This window comes from Syngnathus scovelli, chromosome 13, assembly GCF_024217435.2.
Source record: "Syngnathus scovelli strain Florida chromosome 13, RoL_Ssco_1.2, whole genome shotgun sequence".
NCBI lineage: Eukaryota > Metazoa > Chordata > Actinopteri > Syngnathiformes > Syngnathidae > Syngnathus > Syngnathus scovelli.
The window spans coordinates 1,226,111-1,240,184 of NC_090859.1; the positions used below are offsets into that span (position 1 = coordinate 1,226,111).

The following is a 14,074-nucleotide window of genomic DNA, read 5'->3' on the forward strand; positions in this document are numbered from 1 at the left end:
TTTCCGATCGAGGACCATGGACTCGGATTTGGAGGTGCTGACCCTCATCCCGACCGCTTCACACTCGGCTGCGAACCGTTCCAGCGAGAGCTGGAGATCACGGCCTGAAGAAGCCAACAGCACCACGTCATCTGCAAAAAGCAGGGACGCGATGCTGAGGTCTCCAAACCGGACCCCCTCAACGCCTCGGCTGCGCCTAGAAATTCTGTCCATAAAAATTATGAACAGAATCGGTGACAAAGGGCAGCCTTGGCGGAGTCCAACCCTCACTGGGAACGAATCCGACTTACTGCCGGAAATGCGGACCAGACTCTGGCATCGGTGATACAGGGACCGAACCGCCCTTATCAGTTGGCTCGGCACCCCGTACTCCCGAAGCACCCTCCACAGAACCTCCCGAGGGACACGGTCGAACGCCTTCTCCAAGTCCACAAAACACATGTGGACTGGTTGGGCGAACTCCCATGCACCCTCGAGGATCCTGCCGAGGGTGTAGAGCTGGTCCACTGTTCCACGGCCAGGACGAAAGCCACACTGCTCCTCCTGAATCCGAGGTTCGACCTCCCGACGGACCCTCCTCTCCAGCACCCCTGAATAGACCTTACCAGGGAGGCTGAGGAGTGTGATTCCCCTGTAATTGGAACACACCCTCCGGTCCCCCTTCTTAAAGAGGGGAACCACCACCCCAGTCTGCCAATCCAGAGGCACTGTCCCCGATGTCCACGCAACGTTGTAGAGGCGTGTCAGCCATGACAGCCCCACAACATCCAGAGCCTTTAGGAACTCTGGGCGGATCTCATCCACCCCCGGGGCCTTGCCACCGAGGAGTTTTTTAACTACCTCAGTGACTTCGACCCCAGAGATTGGAGAATCCGCCTCAGAGTCTCCAGGCCCTGCTTCCTCAATGGAAGGCGTGTAGGTGGAATTGAGGAGGTCTTCGAAGTATTCTCCCCACCGACTCACGACGTCCCGAGTCGAGGTCAGCAGCACGCCACCCCCACTGTAAACAGTGTTGACGTTGCACTGCTTCCCCCTCCTGAGACGCCGGATGGTGGACCAGAATTTCCTCGAAGCCGTCCGAAAGTCATTCTCCATGGCCTCACCGAACTCCTCCCACGCCCGGGTTTTTGCCTCAGCAACCGCCGAAGCCGCGTTCCGCTTGGCCATCCGGTACCTGTCAGCTGCCTCCGGAGTCCCGCAGGCCAAAACGGCCCGATAGGACTCCTTCTTCAGCTTGACGGCATCCCTTACCGCCGGTGTCCACCAGCGGGTTCGGGGATTGCCGCCACGACAGGCACCAACGACCTTACGGCCACAGCTCCGGTCGGCCGCCTCAACAATGGAGGCGCGGAACATGGTCCACTCAGACTCAATGTCCCCCGCCTCCCCCGGGACGTGGGAAAAGCTCTGCCGGAGGTGGGAGTTGAAACTCTTCCTGACAGGAGATTCTGCCAGACGTTCCCAGCAGACCCTCACAGAGCGTTTGGGTCTGCCAGGTCGGACCGGCATCTTCCCCCACCATCGGAGCCAACCCACCACCAGGTGGTGATCAGTTGACAGCTCCGCCCCTCTCTTCACCCGAGTGTCCAAAACATGCGGCCGCAAATCCGATGACACGACTACAAAGTCGATCATCGAACTGCGGCCTAGGGTGTCCTGGTGCCAAGTGCACACATGGACATCCTTATGCTTGAACATGGTGTTCATTATTGAAAATCCATGTCGAGCACAGAAGTCCAACAATAGAACACCGCTCGGGTTCAGATCGGGGGGGCCGTTCCTCCCAATCACGCCCTTCCAGGTCTCACTGTCATTGCCCACGTGAGCATTGAAGTCACCCAGTAGAACGATGGAGTCCCCAGAAGGAGCGCTCTCCAGCACTTCCTCCAGGGACCCCAAGAAGGGTGGGTACTCTGAGCTGCTGTTTGGTGCATAGACACAAACAACAGTCAGGACCCGTCCCCCCACCCGAAGGCGGAGGGAGGCTACCCTCTCGTTCACCGGGGTGAACCCCAATGTGCAGGCGCCCAGCCGGGGGGCAATAAGTATACCCACACCTGCTCGACGCCTCTCACCGTGGGCAACTCCAGAGTGGAAGAGAGTCCAGCCCCTCTCGAGAGGGCTTGTACCGGAACCCAAACTGTGCGTGGAGGCTAGTCCGACTATATCTAGTCGGAATTTTTCTGCCTCGCACACCAGCTCGGGCTCCTTTCCAGCCAGAGAGGTGACATTCCATGTCCCAAGAGCCAGCTTCTGCAGCCGGGGATCAGACCGCCAAGGTCCCTGCCTTTGGCTGCCGCCCAGCACACATTGCACCCGACCCCTTTGGCCCCTCCCACAGGTGGTGAGCCCATGGGAAGGGGGACCCACGTTTCCTTTTCGGGCTATGCCCGGCCGGGCCCCATGGGCGAAGGCCCGGCCACCAGACGCTCGCCTTCGAGCCCCGCCTCCAGGCCTGGCTCCAGAGGGAGGCCCCGGTGACCCGCGTCCGGGCGAGGGAAAACGAAGTCCATTTATTTCAATCGTCATAAGGGGCTTCTGTGAGCCGTGCTTTGTCTGGCCCCTCACCTAGGACCCGTTTGCCATGGGTGACCCTACCAGGGGCATGAAGCCCCCGACAACATGGCTCCTAGGATCATAAGGGCACGCAAACCCCTCCACCACGATAAGGTGACGACTCACGGAGGGGGTGAGCTGTAGCCCCATATTCAAATGTCCAAAGGCTCACCGGCTCCTTCTTTTGTTTCGTTTACCAAGCTTTCCGCTGCAGTCCTGCCCTTTGGAAATGCTGCCTTGTCCAAATCATAGCAGGTTACCGTGAGCTCCAACACTCTCCCTCTTAATTAACCCCACCTGGTGCTCTCAACAGCCTGCCTCCTTCAGTGTGGCTGAGACACACCCAGGCAGAGAGGGTGCCTCTTGCAACTCATCTCAACAATCATAGTCTTGAAAGTTTTATTAGAATTGTATTTACTGTCTTCCGATGCAATGCAGACAGCATGCAGTTCCTTCTTGTTTACATTTTGGGGGGTGGGTCCTTAATCCCCGTATGCGAATTGTCATTGATTAATCAGCTAGAGGTGTCCAACGATATGCATGAGAAAACATTTCATTAAAATGTAAGATTGTGAAAAAGGATTACCAAAAATTAGCTCCCAACAAATTGTTTTTGACTTAATATGATAACTAGATATCACACACAAAAAATCGTGTACTCCCTCGATGCAGATCAATCAAGTTCACTTTAATCGCCTTCGGCCCGCCATCTAAGTGTTTTAGTCCAATTTCATCACTTAAAAAAATTACTTTAACTTTATAAGACTGCAAACGACAAAGGGAATGGGTGATTATTGATTAATGGTAAGTTTATTTTTGCATGAACAATAAATGTCATACTGTTATCATAGCTTTCCACGTAGTGATTTGGTGTATTTGTCAAATGGTTCCTTATTCACTATAAAGAAGTGTTACCTAAGAAATGTCCACTGTACAATGGGGGGTAAGTTACTTGAGCAACCCCCCCCCCCCCCAAAAAAAAAAAAAACCCGAAAAAAAACAAAACGGTTGTTTTCATATATTGAACTATTAAACTTGTGATATGAAATGAAATGAAATAGAGACCTAACAAATGACTTGAATCTTACGATAATCAAGGGGCCGCTCAGCCCAACTCCTATGGATACTACATTACCCAGGATGCTTAGGGCAGTAGAAATTGATATAAACAGGAAAGCGTCGGTGTCCGTATTTAATGAACAGTATTTATATCACAATAATCCGTGGATTATTCTTCTGAACGGGACGCTTTCACGTGATTTATTTTATTTAGAAGAGAACGTTTCCGGTATGCCGGCCTGTGTGAATGCGATACGTTAACGCTATTTGTTTTACGTCACTCTCGGTTAATGTTTATCTCGTTGAGCATGTAGGTGGTGCGTGTTATTAGTGTACTTCGCAGCTCGCTCTTCGAATCCACCACAGAAATGATGCTTTATTTTGCCTGGGTCTCAGCTCTAGTCGTGGGTATGTTTTCTGCTCATGTTTTGCAGACCCTTTTTTTCCCCTACTTTTGGAAAGATTTTTTCTTTCTTTTGAGTCTAATCCGGTTTGGTGCGAAACTGGAGTTGTTCAGGCTGACTTCTAGAGTCTGTACAGTCCTGGACAGGTTCATTCAACAGGCGCATCGTATCCCCGACAAGCCTTTTATCATTTATGAAGGGAGCGTCCACACCTACAAGGATATTGAGGAGCGCAGCAACAGGCTGGCAAATGTTTTCCTCCAGAAACTCAAGATAACCAAAGGCGACTGCGTTGCCATGCTCATGAACAACGAGCCCGACTTCGTCTGCGTTTGGTTCGGATTGGCAAAGGTCGGCTGTCCTGTTGCTTTCCTGAATACAAACATTAAATCTAGATCGTTGTTGCATTGCATCAACTCCTGTGGAGCCAAAGCTGTAATAGTTGGCGCAGGTAATTGTATCGTCTTTCATCAGTACACACAAAACTGAACATTTATAAAGAGTTCAATAATATCAATAATGCAGGACATAATGTTGAAATGCCGTATGTGTAGAAATTGTGTAATTTCAGGCGTCTTTAAATGAGGCAAAAACAATAAGAAAATGTAATATCTTATGATGCTAGATTGACTTTATTTTTCTTTTTGCTACATTTCCCCATTAGGTTATCTTAGTAGTTTAACTGAGGAGCACAGATTGTTATGGAGCCAGCGTGCCCTCCGTTGGCCAACAAAAATACTTCTTAAGTAGACGGGTTGTCTGTCAGGTTCAGGTGATTTGATTGATGGATTGATTGATTGATTGATTGATTGATTGATTGATTCAATAAATTTATTAATTAATTTCAAAAAAATACATCATCAACTTGGATTTTTAAACACGTGCTGATTAGAGGCATTTAAGGAACGTGAAAAATTTCTGTCAACATTCCGACAGCAGCTCTTATAAGATGACATGTATCCAAACTATCTATGATCATTTAATTTATTACCTAGCCCAGTTGGTCAGGTTAAGCGAGCAGGTCTATATCATGTAACAAATTGTGGGTAAAGTTTGGTTAGGAACGTTTTGAAAATCAAGAAAAAGTGAGATTTGGCATCAGCCAGGCGTTGATTAGGCCATTGTAGACGCTGAGTGTGTAGGTTTGTTCTACAAATGAATTGATGATGATGATAGAACTTTATTCATCCCACAGTGAGGAAATTTGCTTGTCACAGCAGCGCATACGAGTGCAAGAAAACAAGTGCCAAAATTTCAAAAAGGATAAATAACAGACAAAGACAAAGACATTTTTGTAACAGTCAAGTCCGCTCTAATGCTGAAAATACACACACACTGTTAGGTTCAAAATCAGCAAAAGGATCAGCAGACAAAACCAGTGAGGCAGAATATTGAGTCTTTTCTCGCGAGGAGTGCATCCAGACTTACAGCAATCCGAATACACTAAAGGTCTGTTTACACTCCTCACTCTTTTTATTTAGAATGCCCTACCTACAATGTGAGACTAGCCCTGATAGGTGGGGGGGAAAGCGTGGGCTTTTTCTCATGAGAGAAGAAACGAGATTCTATGTGAAAAAACTAGAAGTCGCAGACAGGATGCCATGAGAAATGAAAAGAGTGCAAGGACAAAATGCTATGTGAAACAAAGAAGTCATGTGAAAAGAGTGCAAAGACAAAATGACATGTGCAGACATCAACAAAATAGATTGAGCTATCAACAACTTTCTTGGATTCCAGAGGTGTAGAAGGTCAGGAAGCTCCAGACAGCATCGTTTGACTTGTTGTAGACTGGTGGACGTCTGCAAGGCGAAACAACAAGCATTCTGTGCAATAACTTTATTAATAAGTACTCATTAGGGAACGCATGATAACATATATATACAATTTATCTAACACACACACACACAAATATTTTTTTTTTTACATGTTTTGTTTATACAAACCGGATTCGGTTTAAGTTGGGAAATTGTGTAAAATGTAAATAAAAACCAAATACAATGATTTGAAAATCCTTCTCAACCCATATTCAATTGAATACACTACAAAGACAACATATTTAATGTTCAAATTGATCAACTTTATTTAATTTTTCAAATAATAATTAACTTAGAATTTCATGGCTGCAACACGTGCAGTAGAAAATGGGAAAGGTGGCAAAAAATACTAAGAAAGCTGAGAACAGCTCATCAAACACCTATTTGGAACATCCCACGTGATCAGGCTAATTGGGAACATGTGGGTACCATGATTGGGTATAAAAAGAGCCTCCCTAAACATGCTCAGTCATTCACAAGCAAGGATGGGGCGAGGTTCACCACTTTGTCTACAACAGCGTGAGAAAATAGTTGAACAGTTTAAGAACATTTCTCAAAGCAAAATTGCAAGGAATTTAGGGATTTCAACATCTACGGTCCATAATATCAAAAGGTACAGAGAATCTGGTGAAATCACTGCTCGTAAGCGCCACGGCCGGAAACCAAGACTGAATGACCGTGACCTTCGATCCCTCAGACGGCACTGCCTTAAAAACCGACATGAGTGTGTAAAGGATATCACCAAATGGGCTCAGGAAAACTTGAGAAAACCACTGTCAGTAAATACAGTTCATCACTACATCAGTAAGTCCGGGTTAAAACTCTACCATGCAAAGCAAAAGCCGTTTATGAACAACATCCAGAAACGCCGCCAAGTGTTTTGTGGTCTGATGAATCCACTTGTCAAATTGTTTTTGGAAACACTGGACGTCGTGTCCTCCGGACCAAAGAGGAAGCGGACCATCCGGACTGTTATCAACGCAAAGTTCTAAAGCCAGCATCTGTCATGGTATGGGGGTGCATTAGTTCCCATGGTATAGATGACTTACATTTCTGTGAAGGCAACATAAATGCTGGAAAGTACATACAGATTTTGGAGCAACATATGCTGCCATCCAAGCGATGTCTTTTTCATGGACGCCGCTGCTTATTTCAGCAAGATAATGCCAAGCCACATTCTGCACGCTTTACAACAGCGTGGCTTCGAAGTAAAAGAGTCCAGGTTCTCCCCTGGCCCACTTGCAGTTCAGACCTGTCTCCCATTGGAAATTTGTGGCGCATTATGTCGCGTAAAATACGACAGGGAAGACCCCGGACTGTTGAACAACTGAAGCGGTTCATCAAGCAAGAATGGGAAAGAATTCCACATGAGAAGCTAAGAGAATTAGTCTCCTCTCTTCCAAAACGTTTATTGAGTGTTATTAAAAGGAAAGGTGATGTAACGAAGTGGTAAACATGCCCTTTCCCAATTTCTACTGCACGTGTTGCAGCCATGAAATTCTAAGTTTATTATTATTTGAAAAATTAAATAAAGTTTTTGAGTTTGAGCATTAAATGTGTTTTTGTTGTGTATTTAAATGAATATAGGTTGAAAACGATTTTCAAATCATTGTATTTTGTTTTTATTTACATTTTACACAATTTCCCAACTTCAACCGAACCCGGTTTGTAGCTAAATAATTATATTAAAATAATATTCTTCTGTCCTAATTTCACTGGATGAATTCTAGGTTCTTCAGTTAATAGAATTACCATGGTGAAACCATGTGACAGGAAAAGATCATTGCTCAACTAAACAAGCATGATGCTGGTTAAGAAGTCTCTCTCCTCAACCCCTTTCCAAAGGCAGGGCATTTGAATAGCAGGGATCATGCAGTTGACCGGGCCATGTGAAGACTTCTCCATTGGAATGTTGTTTCAGTTTTTCAAATGCAAAGACTGATGCCGAATATAAAGTAGTTTAAAAGATAGATTTTTTCTCTACTGAACTGTCAAACCTGAACTCTCTAGCAATGATTGAAAGTTCAAATACTCAATTTTACTGTAACATGACATCACTAACGAGGTGAGGAGGGGCTCCCGGGTAGTGGCAGCGGCTGTGGAGATGCACTGTTTTTGCGTGCTGAGCCGAGTAGAGTAGAGCGGAGTAGAGTGGAGCAGGGTAGATAACGTCAGTGGAACCAAGGTTAAAGGCTCCACTTACCAGCATGTTTGTTTGGTTTGCTGCATTTCCGTGCAGTGTTATGGAAAGGCAAGGGGAAGGCGTCACTGCACACAGGATTATCTCTCGTTGGCCGTAGGCTGCAAAGTACAACCTGGATCAGGTTTTTGGGGTGTGATGTTGAGAACAGCTTGCTGAACTCAAACTGAAGTGTACTTCGGTTCTACAGCTGGACAACAATCCAAAATAGTACACTACTATGAAGTTGAGTTCTGAAAAAAAAATATCAGCTTGAAAACTCACCAGTTTTGCGGAATTAATACATAGACCTTGTGTATCGCAACACATTAAGCATTTCCAGAGTTGGGATAACAGTGTACGCTGTCAATATGCTACAAGCCAGTGGGACGCCATCTCTCTTAAAAATAACCGCTGTCCTTAAATGTGTGAGATCCCGACTGGGGTTATGTAATACAGTAATCCCTCGCTACATCGCGGTTTGTTTATCACGGTTTCACTACATGGCGGATTTCTTTTCCAAATAAAAAAAAAAATTAAAGTCAAAATAAAACTTGCCCACACACCAGCAGAAGGCAAGGAGTGCCCACACAATTGCAGTGCGTACACTTGTACCTTTTTATAAAAAAAAGTTATAATAATTTATAACACTGTAAAGAGTTCTAAAAACATATTTACAGTGTTGTACCTTGTTATAGAACAATTGTTATAATAATAAAAGAGTTCTAAAAACATATTTACAGTATGTACACTTCTACCTTGTTATAAAAAAAGTTTCCAATTTTGTCACTATATGTCTACATATCGATTGGAAGTTAACATTGCACCAAAATATCTCCACAGAGGTGTGAACAAACCATTGCCACTTATAAAAAACACTTAATTTCAGTTGTTGTCGCTGAGGGTGGTTTTGGGAAAAAAATGCTTTTTCACACATGGCCAGGCAGCTTTGTTTTTTAAAAAACTCTTTTTGGTAAAATAAATCATCATTAAATTAACTTACTGTAATGTTTGGATTTGTCTGATGATCTTAGACATTGACATGGGGAAAATATATACAAGCAGATAACTGCTTATGCCACTGTTTGTCACGACTCGTCCCCGATCATGTCCATATTGTCATAGTTTTGTCTGTGTGCTCGCCCCTCCCCTCCTGTGTGCCCATGATCAGTGTGATCAATCTCACCTGCCTCTCATTACCTGTCTCGTATTTAAGTCCTGTCTGCGTGTCACTCCCCTGTCGGATCATTGTTGTGTGTTCATGTCATGATGTATTTTTGGTTCCTGTTCCTGTCATTGGTAATGTCACCCTGTCTTTTTGTTTCACGTCTTTTTGGTCAGTCACGTTGTTAGGTTTTGTTAATGTCAGTTGCCGAGTCTGTTAGTTTGCGTTCTTCAATAAACCCTGGTCCAAGCTGCACTTGGTCGTCCTGCTCCATTTCCATCCGATCCTGACAGAATGATCCGACCACTACAACAACCAGCGCTTGGACCCCCCTCCTCCATCAGATCCTGCTGCGATGCCCAATCCACGACCGCCAATCCGTGCATGTTCCAGCGCCATGGGCTTCGCGGCAGCGTTGGGACTCTGCTGCCGCAACGCCGGACCTGTGGCCGCCATCGGACTTTGTTCCGGCGACACCGGACCCTCGGCCGCCATCGGAGTGCTTCTGGCGCCAGCGGCTTTGCGGCCGCGATCGGACGCTGCTGCCGCGACGCCGGACCCGCGGCCGCCATTGGAGTGCCTCCCGGCGTCATCAGACTCACGGCCGCCCTCGGGCTCCACCCCAGCGTTGCAGGACCCGCGGACGTCAGCAGACATCCAAGCCAGCTGCGCCGGACCCGCGATCGTCCCTGGCTCCGCTCCCACTGCTGCGGCGCGTGATGGCTCTCGCCGCTGCGCACAGCCCCCGCCTGCCAAATGCCGCCGGTTGCGGTACGAACTTCCAGAGTTGCCGCCGATTGCGGTACAGACTTCCGGAGTTTGACGCCGATTGCGGTACAGACTTCCAGAGTTGCCGCCGATTGCGGTACAGACTTCCAGAGTTGCCGCAGATTGCGGTTCATGTTAGAGTTGCCACAGATTGCGTTTATGTTAGAGTTGCCGCCCGAGTGCGGTTCATGTTAGGGTTGCCGCCCGAGTGCGGTTCATGTTAGGGTTGCCGCCCGAGTGCGGTTCATGTTAGGGTTGCCGCCCGAGTGCGGTTCATGTTAGGGTTGCCGCCCGAGTGCGGTTCATGTTAGGGTTGCCGCCCTAGTGCGGTTCATGTTAGGGTTGCCGCCCGAGTGCGGTTCATGTTAGGGTTGCCGCCCGAGTGCGGTTCATGTTAGGGTTGCCGCCCGAGTGCGGTTCATGTTAGGGTAGCCGCCCGAGTGCGGTTCATGTTAGGGTTGCCGCCCGAGTGCGGTTCATGTTAGGGTTGCCGCCCGAGTGCGGTTCATGTTCGGGTTGCCGCCCGAGTGCCCTTCATGTTCGGGTTGCTGCCCGAGTGCGGTTCATGTCCGGATTGCCGCCCGAGCGCGGTTCATGTTGCCGCCTGAGTGCGGTTCAGGTACCCCAAGTACCCGCCAGAGTGTGGTTCAGGTTCCCCAAGTACCCGCCAGAGTGCGGTTCAGGTTCCCCAAGTACCCGCCCGAGTGCGGTTCAGGTTCCCGAAGTTGCCGCCCGAGTGCGGTTAGGTTCCCCAAGTGACCGCCCGAGTGCGGTTCGGTTCCTTAAGTGGCCGCCCGAGTGCGGTTCGGTTCCCCAAGTGGCCGCCCGAGTGCGGTTTGGTCCCCAGTGTGTGCCGCCCGAGTGCGGTTTAGGTCCCCAGTGTGTGCCGCCGAGTGCGGTTGTTTCCCCAGTCGCCGCCGAGCGCGGTTCAAACTTTGTAACAGACAAGTGGGGGTCATCTGGACTGGTGCGCTTCCCCCCCCCCCCCGCGCTCCGTGGGGGTTTGATTTTTGGGACGTCGGGAGCCGTCCCTTGTGGGGGGGTTCTGTCACGACTCGTCCCCGATCATGTCCATATTGTCATAGTTTTGTCTGCGTGCTCGCCCCTCCCCTCCTGTGTGCCCATGATCAGTGTGATCATTCTCACCTGCCTCTCATTACCTGTCTCGTATTTAAGTCCTGTCTGCGTGTCACTCCCCTGTTGGATCATTGTTGTGTGTTCATGTCATGATGTCTTTTTGGTTCCTGTTCCTGTCATTGGTAATGTCACCCTGTCTTTTTGTTTCACGTCTTTTTGGTCAGTCACGTTGTTAGGTTTTGTTAAGTCATGTCAGTTGCCGAGTCTGTTAGTTTGCGTTCTTCAATAAACCCTGGTCCAAGCTAAAAGTTAAAGTCCCAATGATTGTCACACACACATCTGGGTGTGGTGAAATTTGTTTCTGCATTTAACCCATCCCTGTGTGATTTTGATCCATCCCCTGGGGGAGAGGGGAGCAAGCTGCACTTGGTCGTCCTGCTCCAGTTCCATCCGATACTGACACTGTTAATTGTATCACCCTCATGATCTTCAAATAATTTTTTCAATAACACCTGGCATTGTTCTCTTTGGTGTTGATACTATTGCTTATGTTGTTGCGCTACTAACTTACCACATGCTCAAACAGATTCCAGGTGCAAAGCTTTTTACTCTCAGAGGAGCCATAAATACTGATGATACTAATACTGATTAATGATTAGCATAATTGTAAACTATAATGCTAATTCAAAACTGCTCCAGGCTAAACCATTGAAAGTATATTACGTGGTAATATGTATAAGTAAAAGTAAGTAATCATACTAATATTTATGTAAAACATACACTGTGCTGTCACTTGAATAGTTTTAGAATAAATTATTCTAAGGATTATTCCATCTATTAGTAATCAAAAAATCAGATACAATTGTATTTGCATGAAAGTGAATTAAAAATCATTTTTGGACAATTACTGTTTATTAACCATTTATTTTTGTTTATTTGATATTTTTCAGTGATTAAAAACACCTAAATAAAAGTTAAGCAATGTCCCACAAAACAGATTGATGGTCATTGTTTTCCAAATTGAAAGCAGATGTTTGCAAATGTCTTATTTTGATTAAACACAAGAGATAAATCTGTCTGGCTTCCTGAAGGACTTGAAAGAGCAGAAAATGTTTACTTTTAAGAGCCTAAAATCAGGAGATTTGGACAATCTTTAATTGAAAAGATTCTCTAAACACTGACTCTATTAAAATACAAGGTGATTAATTTGATAATTGATTTGTAGTCGATTAATCGATTAATTTTTACACCTTTCAAATAAACCCAATTTATCTTTATGCTCACACACATTTTATTGTAAGAGTCACTGATGCTGTAGCTGTTAACTTCAGTGAAGGAACAGGAAGTTTATGGAAGGCAATGGATGGGTTAAAATTGAAATTAATTCTAAGTATAGAAAGGCAAACATAAAATAGTCTACAGCAAAACCTTGGTTTTTGAGTGCCTCTATTCATCGAAAAATTAGTTTACAAACAAAATTTTCTTTATTACTGGTAAGCATACTACGTGAGTCCATGATCCGTCACAGAGTCCATACAGAACACTCAGTGGTGCTTTCTATCACATACTGTGAGCATCCTGTTTTTTGCGAGTTTAATGTAGCTGTTAATTAGCCCTAAATATGACTCTAAAAAATTCACCTATGTCCGGGATCGTTGGCTTTGCGCCCCTACCATCCTGTATACAATTGATTTAGTTCTTGGGCTGGCATAGAGTAATTTCATTTCAATTAATTTTAACAAGAAAATTACTTCAGTTCACAAATCAAATTAATTTGTGAACCAAGGTTCAACTGTACTAATGGTTTAATAAATTGTGACATGGTTGTTTCCTTCTCTCAGATTTAGTAGAGTGTGTTCATGGTATCATAAGCGATCTACTGGAGGACAACATTCAGGTGTGGACAATGAAGAGCCATTGTGGGGACACAAATGTGGAGTCGGTGATGGATCACATAGAAGCTGCCACTGACAAACCTGTACCAGCAAGTTTACGTGCCACAACCTCTCTTAAATCCCCTACCCTCTACATCTTCACCTCTGGAACTACTGGTGAGTATCTACTGAAATGTGAGATCATAGAACAGAGGGGAAGGTCATTCATTCATTCATTCATTCATTCATTCATTCATTCATTCATTCATTCATTCATTCATTCATTCATTCATTCATTCCAGGGCTTCCTAAGGCAGCAGTAATCACTCACCTCCAAAGCTTGAAGGCAGCTGGAGGATTCTGGGCATTTGGTGTGACTGAAAATGATGTGATATATATACCTCTGCCGCTTTACCACAGTGCAGCTTCACTGCTCGGTATAGGAGGAACCATTGCTCTTGGTGAGTAGACCTGTCACAAAAATACTCTTGATTTGACAATGGAAAGATTAATTCATATGTCATGGATTTGATAGCAACCAAGTGCATTTCACAACAGCTGCAGCTGTAACTAAGCACTTTACATATAATATAGTAAATTAAAACATATGCATATTCATAGATAGAGGGCGGCACAGTGGTGCACGTCTGCCTCACCGTTAGGAGGATGCGGGTTTGAGTCCACCTCCCTGTGTGGAGTTTGCATGTTCTCCCTGTGCCCGCGTGAGTTTTCTCTGGGTACTCCAATTTCCTCCCACATCCTGAAAACATGCTTGGCAGGCCAATTGAGCACTCCAAATTGCCCCTAGGTATGATGGCGGGTGCGGTTATTATAATATTTTTTTATAACATGATAGAAGTGTACATCCTGTAAATATGTTTTTAGTGTCACGACTCATCCCCGATCGTGTCATAGTTTTGTTCGTGTGTCTGTGTGCTCGCCCCTCCCCTCCTGTGTGCCCATGATCAGTGTGATTATTCCCACCTGCCTCTCGTTACCTGTCATGTATATAAGTCCTGTCTGCCCCTCACTCCCTGTCGGATCGTCGATGTCGTCACGTTTGCTGTCCTTGTGGTTCCTGTCTGTTTCGAGTCTGTTTCTGTTTGCCATCCCTGTCGGTCAGTCTGTCATGTTATTAGTTTGCCAGTTCTCGTCTGTTTCCCTCGATGCCTCGTTCC

At 46.1% G+C, this 14,074-nt stretch overlaps 1 protein-coding gene across 7 annotated transcripts in view; it reads left to right on the forward strand.

Moving 5' to 3' along the window:
* Positions 1 to 3,713: 3,713 nt before the first annotated feature.
* Positions 3,714 to 14,074, forward strand: part of slc27a6 (solute carrier family 27 member 6) — a 51,990-nt gene continuing 41,629 nt past the window's right edge. For 3 of the 7 annotated variants that reach the window (XR_011087973.1, XM_049738676.2, XM_049738679.2), the window contains exons 1-3: positions 3,714 to 4,470; positions 12,864 to 13,073; positions 13,199 to 13,357. Coding sequence is in view for 6 of the 7 variants with exons in the window: in XM_049738676.2 (XP_049594633.1) it covers positions 3,984 to 4,470; positions 12,864 to 13,073; positions 13,199 to 13,357 (856 nt within the window). In the remaining variant the exon portion in view is untranslated. The remainder of the gene's footprint in view (positions 4,471 to 12,863; positions 13,074 to 13,198; positions 13,358 to 14,074) is intronic. The other 4 variants (XM_049738675.2, XM_049738674.2, XM_049738677.2 and 1 more) reach the window with 4 other exon arrangements.